The sequence below is a fragment of the Symphalangus syndactylus genome, chromosome 14 (genome assembly GCF_028878055.3).
Source record: "Symphalangus syndactylus isolate Jambi chromosome 14, NHGRI_mSymSyn1-v2.1_pri, whole genome shotgun sequence".
Lineage (NCBI taxonomy): Eukaryota > Metazoa > Chordata > Mammalia > Primates > Hylobatidae > Symphalangus > Symphalangus syndactylus.
Genome location: NC_072436.2, coordinates 36658326 through 36674063, shown reverse-complemented (window position 1 = coordinate 36674063; position 15738 = coordinate 36658326). Strand labels below are relative to the sequence as shown.

The following is a 15738-nucleotide window of genomic DNA, read 5'->3' as shown; positions in this document are numbered from 1 at the left end:
GCAGAGGTTGCAGTGAGCCAAGATCGGACCACTGCACTCCAGCCTGGGCGACAGAGTGAGACTCTATCTCAAAAAAAAAAAAAAAAAAAAAAGAAGAAGGAAACATCTGGCCGGGCACAGTGGCTTATGCCTGTAATCCCAGCACTTTGGGAGGCTGAGGCGGGTGGATCGCCTGAGCTCAGGAGCTCGAAACGAGCCTGGGCAATATGGCGAAACCCTGTCTCTACCAAAAATATCATAGAAAAAAATTAGCCAGACATGGTGGCTTATGCCTGTGGTCCCAGCTACTCTGGAGACTTAGGTGGGAGGATCACTTGAGCCTGGGCGGCGGAGGTTGCAGTGAGCCAAGATCGCGCCACTGCACTCCAGCCTGAGTGCCACAGTGAGACCCCACGTCAAAAAACAAAAAAAAAGAAAAAGAAAGTTGCATGAAGCCCATAGACTGGAGGGCTCTCTGTTATGGTAGTGGGACCACCCTGACCCATACGCCCTGGAGGCAGCCAGCCACAAATCCCCACTCTCTTTCGCAGCCTGTCCTGATTGTATCCAAACGAGATACCACTTGCTCATTTGTTTAACACATACTGAATAACAGGCACGTTTCAGTTCCACCTTCCTGAGGTTCTACCAAGGTCACTCAGTTCCCAATCTTTGGTTACCCATTTTTACACAGTCTTGGTGGACTCCCGTGATAGCAGCTGTGTTTGTTGTACTGACAAGGGCTTGAGGCCAACAGAAACTACATAAATCCTTGGGTAACCTTGAGTGTGTCATTAGCCACCTTGTATCCAATTCTTTTTTTTTTTGAGACAGAGTGTTACCTGGCCAACATGGTGCCGGGAGACTGCCCATCCCAGGGACCAGGAGCCAGGACACCCTCAGCTCAGTCACATGTTTAATGGCCTCACACTCCCATTCCGGAGTGCAGTGGTGCAATCATGGCTCACTGTAGCTGCAACCTGGTGGGCTCAAGCAATCCTCCTGCCTCAGCTTTCTGAGTAGCTGGGACCAGAGACATGCACCACCACACAAGGCTAATTTTTTAATTTTTTTGTAGTGATGGAGTCTCACTATATTGGCCAGGTTGGTCTCGAATTCCTGGGCTCAAAGGATCCTCTCTCCTCAGCCTCCCAAAGTGCTAGGATTACAGGAGTGAGCCACCACGCCCAACCCCATCTCTTTTCATCATGGTACTAATTCCTGCCCTGTCCACCCACAAGAGCACTGTAGTGCTTCCCGAGTATAGAGGCCTGTGAGCCTCCACTAGGGAGAGGGCTCCTGCAGAGATCAGATAAATTGATAACAATGGCTGGGGTGGTGGCAATGTGCTAATGCTCTCTTTCTTCCACTCCAGATATCCTCTGTCTCCCTCAGCCTGTGATCTTTTTCTCCAGTGTGCTCTGCCAGTGGGGGCCCTGCCTGAGAGCCCCTGCAGCTACAGAGGACAGTTTCTTTCTGCTGAACCATCACAGCTATGCCCCAGCCCCTACGCTGGAGGGGTCCCCAGGGGCCATGGGCAGCACCTCCTGTATAGGGCTGTCTGGGAGCCACTCCAGGGCCACAGAAATCTTGTCTCTGACTCAGGGTATTTTGTTTTCTGTTTCGTGTAAATGCTCTTCTGACTAATGCCAACCATGTGTCCATAGAACCAGAAGATTTTTCCAGGGGAAAAGGTAAGGAGGAGGTGAGAGTGTCCTGGGTCTGCCCTTCCAGGGCTTACCCTGGGTTAAGAGCCAGGCAGGAAGCTCTCAAGAGTATTGCTCAAGAGTAGAGGGGGCCTGGGAGGCCCAGGAAGGGGATGAGAGGGGAATACCCAGGCTGCCCCCAACCAGATGCCCCCCACCCTCCTCAGCCTCCCTCCCACGGCTTGGAGAGGTGGGACCAGGTATGGAGGCTTGAGAGCCCCTGGTTGGAGGAAGCCACAAGTCCAGGAACATGGGAGTCTGGGCAGGGGGCAAAGGAAGCAGGAACACGCCATCAGCCAGGACAGGTGGTAAGGCAGGCAGGAGTGTTCCTGCTGGGAAAAGGTGGGATCAAGCACCTGGAGGGCTCTCCAGAGCAAAGACAAACACTGAGGTCGCTGCCACTCCTACAGAGCCCCCATGCCCCACCCAGCTATAAGGGGCCATGCCCCAAGCAGGGTACACAGGCTGCAGAGGTGCCATGGCCAAGTCATACCTGCTGCAGTGGCTGCTGCTGCTGCTGCCCACGCTCTGTGGCCCAGGCACTGGTGAGTCTCCCCCAGCCTCCTCTCTCCTAGGCAGCTCCACCACTCACTGAGCACTGCTTTGTGCTAGGCATTATCCCAAGTCTGTCCTCATTTTAAAGACAAGGCAGCTGGGGCTCAGAGAGGGTTCAGAGCTTATCCAAGGTCACACAGCTGGTGGGTCCAGGAGCAGGTGGAACCCAGAGCTGTCTGATGCCCACATGTTTAATGGCCTTGCACTCCCAGCAAAATTGGGTCTAGAGATTGGGTGAAATCAGGATGCCAGGTGTGTAGCCTGGATCCTGATTAAGGTTGCTCTGGCCCCAAACCACAGCTGCCTGGACCACCTCATCCTTGGCCTGTGCCCAGGGCCCTGAGTTCTGGTGCCAAAGCCTGGAGCAAGCATTGCAGTGCAGAGCCCTAGGGCACTGCCTACAGGAAGTCTGGGGACATGTGGGAGCCGTGAGTACCACCACCAAGGATGCACGGCAACTGGGGGTCTGAAATGAAGGGTGCTGGGTGGGCTCTGGATGGCCAAGAGGAAGGTGGAGCCCCCATAGGGGATGGATGAGATGGAATGGGATGAGATGAAATGAGATAGGATGAAATGGAATGGGATGGATGGGATGGAATGGGATGAGATGAAATGAGATAGGATGAAATGGAATGGGATGGATGGGATGGAATGGGATGACATAGAATAGATGGAGTTGGATGAATGGGATGGGATGGGATGGGATGGGATGAATGGGAGGGAAAGGATAGGATAGGATGACATAGAATAAAGATGGATGGGATGGGATGACACAGAATAAAGATGGATGGATTGGGATGGATGAATAGAAGAGATGGATGGGATGGGATGGGATGGATAAAATGATATGGATGAGATGGGACAAGATGGGCTGGTGGGCAGCTGCTTGTGCCTTGGAGTGCTCTGTTGGCTTCTGCCTGAGAGAACCTCCCCCATTGGAGCTGGAAGCCTGCCCCCCACTCATGTGTCCTCCACCTTGGGGCCCCTCCCTCCCCAGGATGACCTATGCCAAGAGTGTGAGGACATCGTCCACATCCTTAACAAGATGGCCAAGGAGGCCATTTTCCAGGTAATGAGGCCCAGATCCTGGATGAAAGTTGGGGCCCAAGAGATGAGGGACAGAGCAGGACAGAACTGAGCCCCCTAAAGGGGCCATTTCCAGGCTGAAGAGGAGGCCTGGGTGCCCGGGAACTCCCAGCTCCTCCTGGCTGGGAGCAGGTCCTGGCCCTGAGCTCAACAGCACAGCCAGAGACGGTCTTCCCTGGGGGGAAGGGCCCCTACATGTGCCCAACTACTTAACTCCTTGGCACTCTTGAACTCCAGCGCCCTGGGGGATTAGGGGTCGGTCTGCCCTGGTGGGGCCTTGTGTCCAGGGACTTGGGCGGAGTAGACCTCAGAGAGGCCCAGCTGACAGCCCCCTCCGGCCTCCCAGGACACGATGCGGAAGTTCCTGGAGCAGGAGTGCAACGTCCTCCCCTTGAAGCTGCTCATGCCCCAGTGCAACCAAGTGCTCGACGACTACTTCCCCCTGGTCATCGACTACTTCCAGAACCAGATTGTGAGGGCTGCAAGCTCACCTCCTGCTGCCTCCCCACGCAGGCCCCTGTGCCCACCCATGGGGAGTTACATACACAGCACCCCAGCCAGACAGACACACACACACACAGGACCCCAGCCGGCCGGACACAAACACACACAGCACCCCAGCCAGCCAGACACACACACACAGGACCCCAGCCGGCCGGACACAAACACACACAGCACCCCATCCAGACACATATACACACACAGCACTCCAGCCAGCCAGACACACACACACACAGGACCCCATCCAGACACATATACACACACAGCACCCCAGCCAGCCAGACACACACACACAGGACCCCAGCCGGCCGGACACAAACACACACAGCACCCCAGCCGGCCAGACACACACACACACACACACACACACACACACAGAGCACCCTAGCCGGCTGGACACACACACACACAGCACCCCATCCAGACACATATACACACACAGCACCCCAGCCAGCCAGACACACACACACACACACGACCCCATCCAGACACATATACACACACAGCATCCCAGCCAGCCACACACACACACAGGACCCCAGCCGGCCAGACACACACACACACACACACACACACAGCACCCTAGCCGGTCAGACACACACACACACACACACAGCACCCCATCCAGACACATATATACACACAGCACCCCAGCCAGTCGGCCAGACACACACACACACAGGACCCCAGCCGGCTGGACACAAACACACACAGCACCCCAGCCAGCCAGACACACACACACACACACACACACACAGCACCCCAGCTGGCCACGCACACACACAGCACCCCAGCTGGCCACACACACACACACACCCTTCCCACAAAGGGCCCAGGAAACTAAGTGCCCTTCAGCCATGCACCCGACCACAGGCCCCCAGGTTCAGGTGCACACGGTGGGCCTGCATGCTCATGCATCCTTACACCCTCACTCCACACACGTTTCCACACTTATTCATTCTCACATATATGCTCATGCTCATTCACACACAATCCCAGCCACCTGCTCTAAAGTCCCCACACAGCCCCATCTTTGCCTTTCGTCCCCCCACATAGAGTTCTAAATCACAGCACCCCTACTAGGCCTGCTTCCTCCCATTCCAGTGGTCCCTGAGCCCTTGGGCCAACCTGAATAGGGGTGGGCTTCCCTCCCAGACCCTAACACTCCCACCCTGTGCTGTGCCCCAGGACTCAAAGGGCATCTGTATGCACCTGGGCCTGTGCAAATCCCGGCAGCCAGAGCCAGAGCAGGAGCCAGGGATGTCAGACCCCCTGCCCGAACCTCTGCAGGACCCTCTGCCGGACAAGCTCATCCTCCCCATGCTGCCCGGGGCCCTCCAGGCGAGGCCTGGGCCTCACACACAGGTGAGGGAGGCCCCCACAGCCAGTTAAGTGGAGATCCGGAGGGCTAGAGCCACCTCCGAAGCCCATGGGCACTGGGCCCTGGGAGAGGCAGAGCCGGGAAGGTGGTGGGAAGCTCCAGGCAGGGCCTAAGGGAGGAGGGAGAGAAAGGGAGGAAGAGGGAGGGGAGGAGAGCCTGGAGGACTCTTCTCCCAGCACCCAGCCTGGCCTCCACCTGATTCTCTCCCCAGGATCTCTCCGAGCAGCAATTCCCCATTCCTCTCCCCTATTGCTGGCTCTGCAGGGCTCTGATCAAGCGGATCCAAGCCATGATTCCCAAGGTGAGGCATCCAGGGCCTCACAGAGCCCAGGAGCACGCACACACCTATAGCTCCCCTGCAGCTCCCACCTCTCTCCCAACTCACACTCCCATCAGGACCCAGCTAGCTGCCAGAAGTTAGGAGGGGAGAGAGCCACTTGTGCATTGCCCCCACCCGGGGGACCCTGGGGCTCAGGCTCAGGCCTGGTAGGCGCCAGACCTACAGTTCATGCAACAAACATTAAGCCCCCACTGTATGGAGGTGCCACGCCAGGTGCCAAAGTACAAAAACTGACAAGACGTAGTTTTGTCCTCCAGCAGCTGACCATCTGATGGAGGATCCCAGGCCTTTCTGTAGAAAGGTTGCTTTGATCTTTCAAGAGGGGAATTTCCGCAGATTCCCCATCCCTGCCTGAGTCCAACTTGGAGTCTGCCAGACCTGCAGTGGCTGTTGTCCAATGGCCCCACCAGCCCAAGGCTACCTTGCCCAAATTGGAGTCAAAGTGAGGAAAGGCCCTGCCCCCTCAGCCTTTCCCAAATAGGATTGTGTGGGCCACTGGGGGCTCAAGGCAGCAGGTGAGGTTCCTGCTAAGGCAGCCGGTTCACTTGAGCCCAGGAGTTCAAGGCCAGCTTGGGCAACATGGCGAAACCCCATCCCTACTAAGAATACAAAAATTAGCCAGATGTGATGGGTGCCTGTAGTCCCAGCTACTCAGGAGGCTGAGGCAGGAGAATCACTTTAACCCAGGAGGCGGAGGCTGTAGTGAGCCGAGATCGCGCCACTGCACTCTAGCCTGGGCGACAGAGCAAGTCTGTGTCTCAAAAAAAAGAAAGAAGGAAAGATCACTGCAGAGATCGCAGTGAGAGGTGATGGGACAGGGACGGAGCTGAGGGCTGGCCTGGGGATACATTTGGGAGGTGGGCCCACTGCACTTGGACATGGATGGGCCTGGAGCGTGAGGACCAGGGAGGACTCCAAAGTGACTTTTACACACTGGCCAGAGCAACCAGCCCTCTGTAATGCCAGCAGCTGAGATGGGGAGACTAAAGAAAAAAACAGGTTTGAGCAGAAAAACAAGAGAGCTCCCTCCTGGCCATGCTGAGTTCAAGATGCCTGTGTGAAGTGCAGGAGAGGAGAGTCAGGCAAGCAGCTGAATCCCAAGCACTGGGGGAAGGTCAGGTCCAGCATATCAGTCTGAGAGTCACTAGCTGTGGGCCAGAGCCTTTGGGGCCAGACGTAGGTCTGAAGCTGGCTCCTATACTCAGTGACCCTGTGTGAGTCCCCTGGATCCCCTGGACTCTCTGATCCCCAGTGTCCTTATTTGTGAATAGCCTTGCCCTCCCTTCTAGAAGAGAATGAGGGAATGTGTAGGAAGTGCCCAGCTGGGTGCTGGGCAGAGAGTGGAGGCTTGCTAAGTGAAGGCCCCATGCTGGCCTCTCTCCACCCCCACCCCAGGGTGTGCTAGCTGTGGCAGTGGCCCAGGTGTGCCGCGTGGTACCTCTTGTGGCGGGTGGCATCTGCCAGTGCCTGGCTGAACGCTACTCCGTCATCCTGCTTGACATGCTGCTGGGCCGCATGCTGCCCCAGCTGGTCTGCGGCCTCGTCCTCCGGTGCTCCATAGATGACAGCGCTGGCCCAGGTGAGCCCACTGCCCCCTCCTTAGCCCAATGCCTGCTCTCCTCCTCCCCCTACCCTGCCTCTGCATGACCCTCTCCCTTTCTGGCCCCGCTGCATTGCACCAAGGAGGACAGAAACCAAACACCTCTGCAGGGTGGCCTTGCCTGTTTTCCCCCTAATGCTCCCATCTCTGGGGTCACCGACAGGAGAATGGCTGCCGCGAGACTCTGAGTGCCGCCTCTGCATGTCCGTGACCACCCAGGCAGGGAACAGCAGCGAGCAGGCCATACCACAGGCAATGCTCCAGGCCTGTGTCGGCTCCTGGCTGGACAGGGAAAAGGTACGGGGCGGGCACATGGGGACTCATGGTCAGGGCCTGTTCAAGGCAGAAGGCTGAGCCCAGGAAAGGCTTTGCAGCCAGAGACACCTAGGATGGGCCAGAATGGAGCACAGACAAGCAGACAGGATGTGGGGCAGACAATGGTGGGACCATAAGTTAGGGCAGAGCCTGCTAAGGGTTAGGAGTCGCCTCTGGACAAAGGGCTGTGGGCTCCAGAGGACTAGCAGGCCCCCCCTCACGGGCTGAGTGAGCACCAGGCCTTCAGAGGCCTGGTTATCTACCAGGAGATGAGTAATGCCAGGGCCAGTTCAAGCCAGGAAAAGGACTAGCCTTCTCTCCAGGTTCCTGATCCCATTACTGCCCCCACACTCCTCAAGGTGTGACTCGCTCAGGACAAACCCATCGGCAAAAGGAGAGGGCTGGGCTTGAAGGTCCTAGGGCCCTTGCCAATACTCAGTCAATGACAGGAAATCCAAACCCCTTTTTTTTGAGACGGAGTTTTGCTCTTGTTGCCCAGGCTGGAGTGCAATGGCGCAATCTTGGCCCGCTGCAACCTCTGCCTCTGGGTTCAAGTGATTCTCCTGCCTCAGCCTCTCAAGTAGCTGGGATTACAGGCATGTGCTACCAGGCCCGGCTAATTTTTGTATTTTTAGTAGAGAAAAGGTTTCACCACATTGGTCATATTGGTCAGGCTGGTCTGGAATTCCTGACCTGAAGTGATCCACCCGCCTTGGCCTCCCAAAGTGCTGGGATTGCAGGCATGAGCCACTGCACCCGGACAGGAAATTCCCTTCTTAAAGCGAGATCCTGTCCTGAGGAAAGACAGCTTCCCAGGAGGCAGCTGTCCACACTGTGCTCCCTGCTCAGCAACTCCCAAGCCTCCCCACTGCCCATCACATCTGGTCTCAAGGACCAGATGAACGTTAAGGTTCCTTCTAGAACTGAAATGGAGGTGGAGGGAGGGGAGGGTGGTGGCTGAGATTCCACCCCTCTGCCTGAGTCCTCCGTCTCCAGCGTCGCCTGCTTTTCTGATGGAAGTCCTCCATTTCAGCTGGCTCCGGTTTGTTAAGGGTTTTAACTGCAGCCAGAGCTGTTCCATGAGGGCTGATGGAGGAGTCAGGAGGGAGCCCTAGAATGATCCAGAGAAGTGGAGAGGCCAGGACCACACGACAGGAGAGTCCTGCAAAGGCCCGGGTCCCCTCCACAGCTATGTGTCTCCTTCCTCAGTGCAAGCAATTTGTGGAGCAGCACACGCCCCAGCTGCTGACCCTGGTGTCCAGGGGCTGGGATGCCCACACCACCTGCCAGGTACACCCACCCCTCCCAGTTGGTCCTAGGACCTCCCTCGGCTCCCAGAGCCCCCATCCTTTGGGCCCGGGACCCTCAGAGGCCTCACTCCCCTAGTCCAAGGTGGTCCCACATGCACGGGCCAGGGACTGGGAGGCACCCCTCACTGTTTCCATGTAGAAAATCATGACAGCATGGAAAAGGGGGATGGGAAGGGAGGGACGGCCTGAGGAGTGCGGCTGGATGTCCATTATGGGATGGGGCTGTGTTCCCTGGCCAGTGTGTGCTGGTGGGGTGGGGTACAAAGTGAGTGTTCTGGAGTGAAAATCTCACCTCCTCAGGCTCTAAACCCTAAGGCCTGTGGCTCAGGGAGTGGCCCGAGGGGTCTATGGAGTCACACTGGGAGCACTCGCTAGGTGGGAGGTGGAGTGAGTGCTGTTCTTTCCCGGAAGAGCTGGGTGTGGGTAGCTGAGGGGGCCCAGGCCTCAGCCCTGGTGCTGTCCCTGTGACAGGCCCTCGGGGTGTGTGGGACCATGTCCAGCCCTCTCCAGTGTATCCACAGCCCCGATCTTTGATGAGAACTCAGCCGCCCAGGTGAGTCCAGGCCCCCAGTTGCGGGGAGGGAAGGGGGCAGGTCCTGACCATCAGGGCATGGGAGGCCCTTCTGCTCCCCAAGCAGGAAGAGGCAGCCACTCCTGCTGGCTGCTCCATCCTCCCTCTCACCGCACAGCTGGAGGCTCCTGAGGGCTTCTGGCCAGCCATCAGGAAAACGCCCTTTCCAGACCCTGAGCACTGCCCCGCCCAGAACCCCAGTCACCGAGTGCCCAACCCCGAGCTCCCCACCCACCCGCCGCCCTGCCCTGTCCCAGGCCTCCCCCTCAGAGCTTGCCCCAGGGACTCTCTGGCCCTCAGGGTTCAGTGTATTCTAACCAAGGCCAAGCTTTCCTGGGGCTCAGGGGAAATCACACCTTGCTACCCAAAGCTGTGTCCCCTCAGATGCCAGGAAGGCCTTGATCATGACTCCACCCTCCTGAGACACATTCTCTCCCTGACTGTCCTGTTCTAAGTCAGTGGAGCACGTTAGGATGGAGGGGTGGAGGCGAGGCCAGATGCAGCCTCTGTGAACAGGTGCCTGGGGGCTGGGAAATGACCCTGAGAGGGCAGGACACAGCCACCGTGGGCTTAAGGTGACCTTGAGAGCAAGCTTGGCACACTTTACAATTCTGTTCAGAGCCAGCCCCTAACATGGTGGTCATTTATTCATTTGTTCCCTCATTTTAAAAAATGCAAGGCCAGGCATGGTGGCTCACGCCGGTAATCCCAGCACTTTGGGAGGCTGAGGCAGGTGGATCACCTGAGGTCAGGAGTTCGAGACTAGCCTGGCCAACATGGCGAAACCCCGTCTCTACTAAAAATATTTTTAAAAATTAGCTGAGCATGGTGGCGGGCGCCTGTAATCCCAGCTACTCAGGACGCTTAGGCAGGAGAATCCCTTGAACCTGGGAGGCGGAGGTTGTGGTGTGCCAAGATCGCGCCACTGCACTCTAGCCTAGGCGAGAGAGCACAACTCTGTCTCAGGAAAAAAAAAAAAAAAAAGTATTTCTTTGCCGGGCACAGTGGCTCACACCTGTAATCCTAGCACTTTGGGAGACCGAAGCGAGTGGATCACTTGAGGTCAGGAGTTCAAGACCAGCCTTACCAACATGATGAAACCCCATATCTACTAAAAAAAAAAAAAAAAATTAGCCAGATGTGGTGGCACACACCTGTAATCCCAGCTACTTGGGAGGCTGAGGAGGAGAACTGCTTGAACCTGGGAGGTGGAGATTGCAGCAAGCCAAGATTGCGCCACTGCACTCCAGCCTGAGTGACAGAGCAAGGCTCCGTCTCAAAAAAAAAAAAAAAAATGTAGTGAGTGCCTGTGGCCAGGCCACAGCCTAGGGTAAGAGCTATGGCTGAGCCCTGCCCTCCTGGAGCTCACTGCCAAGTCCACTTCTTCCATCTGAGGCAGGGAAGCCAGCCCTGTTCCTGAAACCCTGAATCACAAGCCCCTGTGGGAGGCAGTGGGGAGGGGAGGTCCTCCCCCACTCAGACCTGACCCACAGGGACCAGTTTAATGTGTCCTTGCCCCACTGATGACAGCTGGGGACCTGGGGATGGGGAGTCACCCAGGACCCGGGCAGTCACCTTTCCCCAGCTCCCAGGGCTCCTGGCCTTCCCTACTGAAACGGCAAGACCAGTGGGTTGGCGTGGGAGGCCTGGGCTTCAAACCCAACTCTGCTATCACCTGGCTGTGGGTCCCCAGGCAGGACATACACACAGTCCCTCTCTGGCCCTCATCCTCCTCAGCTGCAAAGGAAAAGCCAAGTGAGACAGGCTCTGGGACCATGGTGACCAGGCTCTTCCCCCTGCTCCCTGGCCCTCGCCAGCTGCCACGCTGAAAAGAAGCCTCAGACCCCACACTGCCCTCCTTGCCGCCCTTCCTCGTGAGTCACTTCCACTGGTGGACCACAGGCCCCCAGCCCTGTGTCGGCCTCGTCTGTCTCAGCTCAACCACGGTCTGATGCCAGAGCCCACTTCCATCCTCTCTGGTGTGAGGCACAGCAAGGGCAGCGTCTGGAGGAGCTCTGCAGCCTCCACGCCTACCACGGCCTCCCAGGGCTGGGCTCAGGAGAAACCAGCCACTGCTCCACAGGACAGGGGGTAGAAGCTGAGCCCCGCCTCACACCCACCCCCATGCACTCAAAGATTGGCTTTTACAGCTATATGCAATTCAAAATTCAGAAGAATAAAAAATGGGAACATACAGAACTCTAAAAGATAGACATCAGAAATTGTTAAGTTAAGCTTTTTCAAAAAATCACCAACTCCCCAGCGTGGTTGAGGGTGGACACTGCACGCTCTGGCATGATGGGATGGTGAATGGGCAAGCGTTCTTCCTCGAGATGTTATGCTGCTTGAGAGCTGTCACTTTGTTAAGATATAAAAAGGGGTTTCTTTTTGTCTTTCTGTAAGGTGGACTTCCAGCTTTTGATTGAAAGTCCTAGGGTGATTCTATTTCTGCTGTGATTTATCTGCTGAAAGCCCAGCTGGGGTTGTGCAAGCTAGGGACCCATTCCTGTGTAATACAATGCCTGCACCAATGCTAATAAAGTCCTATTCTCTTGTACGAGAAAGAAAAAACACCGTCCTTTAAAGTGCTGCAGTATGGCCGGACGTGGTGGCTCACACCTGTAATCCCAGCACCTTAGGAGGCCGAGGCAGGAGGATCACTTGAGGTCAGGAGTTCGAGACCAGCCTCGCCAACATGGTGAAACCCGTTTCTACTAAAAATACAAAAAATTAGCCAAGTGTGGTGGCGTATGCCTGTAATCCCAACTACTCAGAAGGCTGAGGCAGGAGAATCGCTTGAGCGCAGGACTGCAGCCCAGGAGGCGGAGGTTGCAGTGAGCCGAGATCGCACCACTGCACTCCAGCCTGGATGACAGAGCAAGACTCCATCTCAGTAAATAAATAAATAAAAAGCACTGCAGTAGCTGTGGCCTCAACCTGAAGTCAGTGGGCCCAGGCCTACCTCACTCTCTCCCTTGGCAGAAAAGCAGACGTCCACAGCTCCTCTCCCTCACAAGCGCTCCCAGCCTGCCCTCCAGCTGCTGCTCTCCCCTCCCAGACTCTACTCACTGGGATGAGGTTAGGTCGTGAGAACACCAAAACCCTAAAAATAAACAAAAAGCCAAACAAGCCTTAGCTTTCTTAAAGACTGAAATGCCTGGAAGTGTCCCTTTATTTATAAAATAACTTTTGCCATATTTGTTATACATGTTTCTTGTAAGAAATTCAGAAACTACAGACAAAAAGAGAGTGGAAATTACCCAATGTCAGGCCTCTGAGCCCAAGCTAAGCCATCATATCCCCTGTGCCCTGCACGTATACATCCACATGGCCTGAAGCAACTGAAGATCCACAAAAGTGAAAATAGCTAGTTCCTGCCTTAACTGATGACATTCCACCATTGTGATTTGTTCCTGCCCCACCCTAACTGATCAATTGACTTTGTGACAATACACCTTCCCTACCCTTGAGAAGGTACTTTGTAATATTCTCCCCACACCCCCTACCCCCGCACCCCCGCACCCTTAAGAAGGTATTTTGTAATATTCTCTCCACCATTGAGAATGTACTTTGTAAGATCCACCCCCTGCCCACAAAAAAATTGCTCCTAACTCCACTGCCTATCCCAAACCTATAAAAATAAATGATAATCCCACCACCCTCTGCTGACTCTTTTCGGAATCAGCCCACCTGCACCCAGGTGATTAAAAAGCTTTATTGTTCACACAAAGCCTGTTTGGTAGTCTCTTCACAGGGACGCACGTGACACCCACAATCCCACCTAGCCCAGGAGAGAGCCATTGCAGGGTGTGTATTTTGACACTGAGCTTGGGGCTTTTTCAATCTTCTCCCGGCAGCCTCTGGCTCCACACCTCTACCATTCAAGCGCCAGAAACAGCTGTCTATGCAGCCTGCTCCTGGGCTAGGGATGAGACACACAAGTCATTGGCTCCTGGATTTTAACTTTTAAGTAGACATTTGTAAATCTACAGCTAACTACTGTCTTTAAAGCCATTGTTTCAATTACAAAATCCAACTCTCTGAGAGAAAAGGGTGTTTTAAATTTTAAAAAATAAAAACAAAAAAGTTTGAGACAATGAAGAGACAATGTTTGAAGAAGTGGAGGCACTAACAGTTTATCCCAAAAATAAGAGTGAGAATGAGTGCCTGATAATGAAAAAGGAGGCTTCACTCAAAAGGAGATCAAGAGTTGACAGACTTTGGGAGGCTGAGGTGGGTGAATCACTTGAGCCCAGGATGTTCAAGACCAGACTGGGCAACGTGGCAAAACACCATCTCTATAAAAAATATAAAAATTTGGCTGGGCATGGTGGCTCACACCTGTAATCCCAGCACTTTGGGAGGCCGAGGCGGGTGGACCACTTGAGGTCAGGAGTTCGAGACCAGCCTGACTAACATGGTGAAACCACGTATCTACTTAAAAAAAATACAAAATTAGCTGGATGTGGTGGTGCATGCCCGTAATCCCGGCTACTCGGGAGGCTGAGACAGGAGAATTGCTTGAACCCAGGAGGCAGAGGCTGCAGTGAGCCGGGATTGCGCCACTGCACTCCAGCCTGGGCAGCAAGAGCAAAACTCCGTCTAAAAGAAAAAAAAAGATACAAAAATTAGCTGGGCATGGTGGCGTGCGTCTGTGGTCCCAGCTAGTCAGGAGGTTGAGGTGGGAGGATCGCTTGAATCCAGGAGGTCGAGGCTGCAGTGAGCCATGATGATGCCACTGCACTCCACCCTGGGTGACACAGAGAGATCCTATTTCAAAAACAAATAAATCAATAATTTTTAAAAAGAGTTGACCAGCTAGTAGGAGGACAGAATTGGCAGGAAGTGGCTACACTTGAGACTCCTAGGGTCCCTGAGAAGGGTCCAACATCCTGCACCTCTGCCCTTAGGAAGGGGGGGGAAGAGAAGTCCCAGGAGGGATTATAGCCCAAGAGGAGGGGACTTATTCTTCACTTTCCAGGGTGTGGGCTTCTAAGAGAAGCCTGCCTCTCACAGGACATCAGAAAGGGTGAGGACGCTAGCCTGAGGGATGGAGCTAGGCAGCTGGCCTGAGGTCTGCCTCACAGAGAGTGTCCCCAGTGTGATGTGGTTGCAGAAGAGCAACCTCAACCCACAGACCTAGAGGCAGTCAGAATTGGCTCTGGACAAGAGGGTGCACCCGTAAGAGCCCATGGTTGGGGATGAATCTGTGACAGATTTAGTGGATCTTGAGATGAGCAGAAATCAGATGTGTAGCAGTGATGGCACAAGAAGATGATGATCAGGCAAGATGAGAGACACTCCAGAGAGACCTGGACAGCCAGGGAATGCTTAGTCCCCAATCCCTCTCCTCACCACAGGGCAATCTGTAAATCATTCCCAGGGAAAGGGGAAAGAGGATTCAGTGGTTAGTCAGCCAAGAGAGGCTGAGTATTAAGAAGGGAATGAGTTACTCCGAAATGGAAATAATATGTTTTGAGGGCTCATGAACCAAAATGAGTTCAGTTATAGAGAAATAAAGACAATTACATTATGTCCCCCAATGAATAACTGAAATTTTAAATCCACGACATAATCATTATTAACATGTTATTATCTATAATTCCAAAGCTTTCTGTGTACATATACAAAAACAGATACAGCAGATCTACAAAATGGAAACAGCCTATACATGCTGCTTTGTAACCTGCATTGTTCATTTAACAATAACCTTTTCAGGTCAATAAATGTAAGTATCTACTATTATTGCTAATTGCCACATGATAGTTCTGTCTCCCAGGCTAGAGTGCGGTGGTGCGATCACTCCGGGGTTCAAGCAATCCTCCTGCCTCTGCCTCCCTAAGTGCTGGGACTACAGGCGTCAGATACCATGGCTGGCCGTTACTTTTTTTTTTTTTTTGAGACAGAGTCTCACTCTGTCACCCAGGCTGGACTGCAGTGGCGCGATCTCGGCTCACTGCAAGCTCTGCGTCCCGGGTTCACGCCATTCTCCTGCTTCAGCCTCCTGAGTAGCTGGGACTACAGGCGACCGCCACCATGCCCAGCTAATTTTTTTTTTTTTTTTTTTTGTATTTTTACTAGAGACGGGGTTTCACTGTGTTAGCCAAGATGGTCTTGATCTCCTGACCTCGTGATCTGCCCGCCTCAGCCTCCCAAAGTGCTAGGATTACAGGTGTGAGCCACTGCGCCCGGCCGGCCCTTTTTTTTAAGCAACTATTATCAATGATTTGCGAAAAATAAAAATTCTTGCACTTACATCTTTGTTTGTCTGACTATCTTCTTAGAATCAATTCCAAGACATGAAATTTGGGGGACACCTTTACTTTTAACAGAGGCTGGATTATCAATCTGGGCCTCTGTGTCAGCCGTACCAATTTCTATCCCGACAGAAAAC

At 54.3% G+C, this 15738-nt stretch overlaps 2 protein-coding genes across 4 annotated transcripts in view; one reads left to right on the top strand and one right to left on the bottom strand.

Annotated features, from left to right (window-relative positions):
• The window catches only part of USP39 (ubiquitin specific peptidase 39), an 81302-nt gene that overhangs the window by 13883 nt on the left and 51681 nt on the right, over positions 1 to 15738 (bottom strand). Inside the window, exon 14 of one of the 2 annotated variants that reach the window (XM_055243566.2) lies at positions 12307 to 12447. The exons of the other annotated variant lie outside the window; for it this stretch is intronic. The gene's annotated coding sequence lies outside the window, so the exon portion shown is untranslated. The remainder of the gene's footprint in view (positions 1 to 12306; positions 12448 to 15738) is intronic. 2 annotated transcript variants of the gene reach the window in all.
• Positions 2128 to 11983, top strand: SFTPB (surfactant protein B). 2 transcript variants are annotated; one of them, XM_055243575.2, is made up of 10 exons: positions 2128 to 2230; positions 2541 to 2668; positions 3238 to 3309; positions 3673 to 3798; positions 5016 to 5192; positions 5420 to 5509; positions 6944 to 7125; positions 7298 to 7445; positions 8673 to 8753; positions 9245 to 9356. In XM_055243575.2, exons 1-10 carry the CDS (start codon positions 2128 to 2130, stop codon positions 9305 to 9307), a joined length of 1170 nt encoding a protein of 389 aa, XP_055099550.1. In that variant the 3' UTR covers positions 9308 to 9356. The 2 variants fall into 2 exon arrangements, with proteins under 2 accessions (XP_055099550.1, XP_055099551.1); XM_055243576.1 differs by lacking the exons at positions 8673 to 8753; positions 9245 to 9356 and adding an exon at positions 11906 to 11983 and having other exon boundaries at positions 2164 to 2230.

Coding starts and splice junctions, on each gene's coding strand:
- SFTPB (XM_055243575.2), top strand. CDS start 2,128: ATGCCCCAAGCAGGGTACACAGGCTGCAGAGGTGCCATGGCCAAGTCA. Junction 2,231..2,540: donor GCTCTGTGGCCCAGGCACTG/GTGAGTCTCCCC, acceptor CCCAAACCACAG/CTGCCTGGACCACCTCATCC. Junction 8,754..9,244: donor ATGCCCACACCACCTGCCAG/GTACACCCACCC, acceptor TCCCTGTGACAG/GCCCTCGGGGTGTGTGGGAC.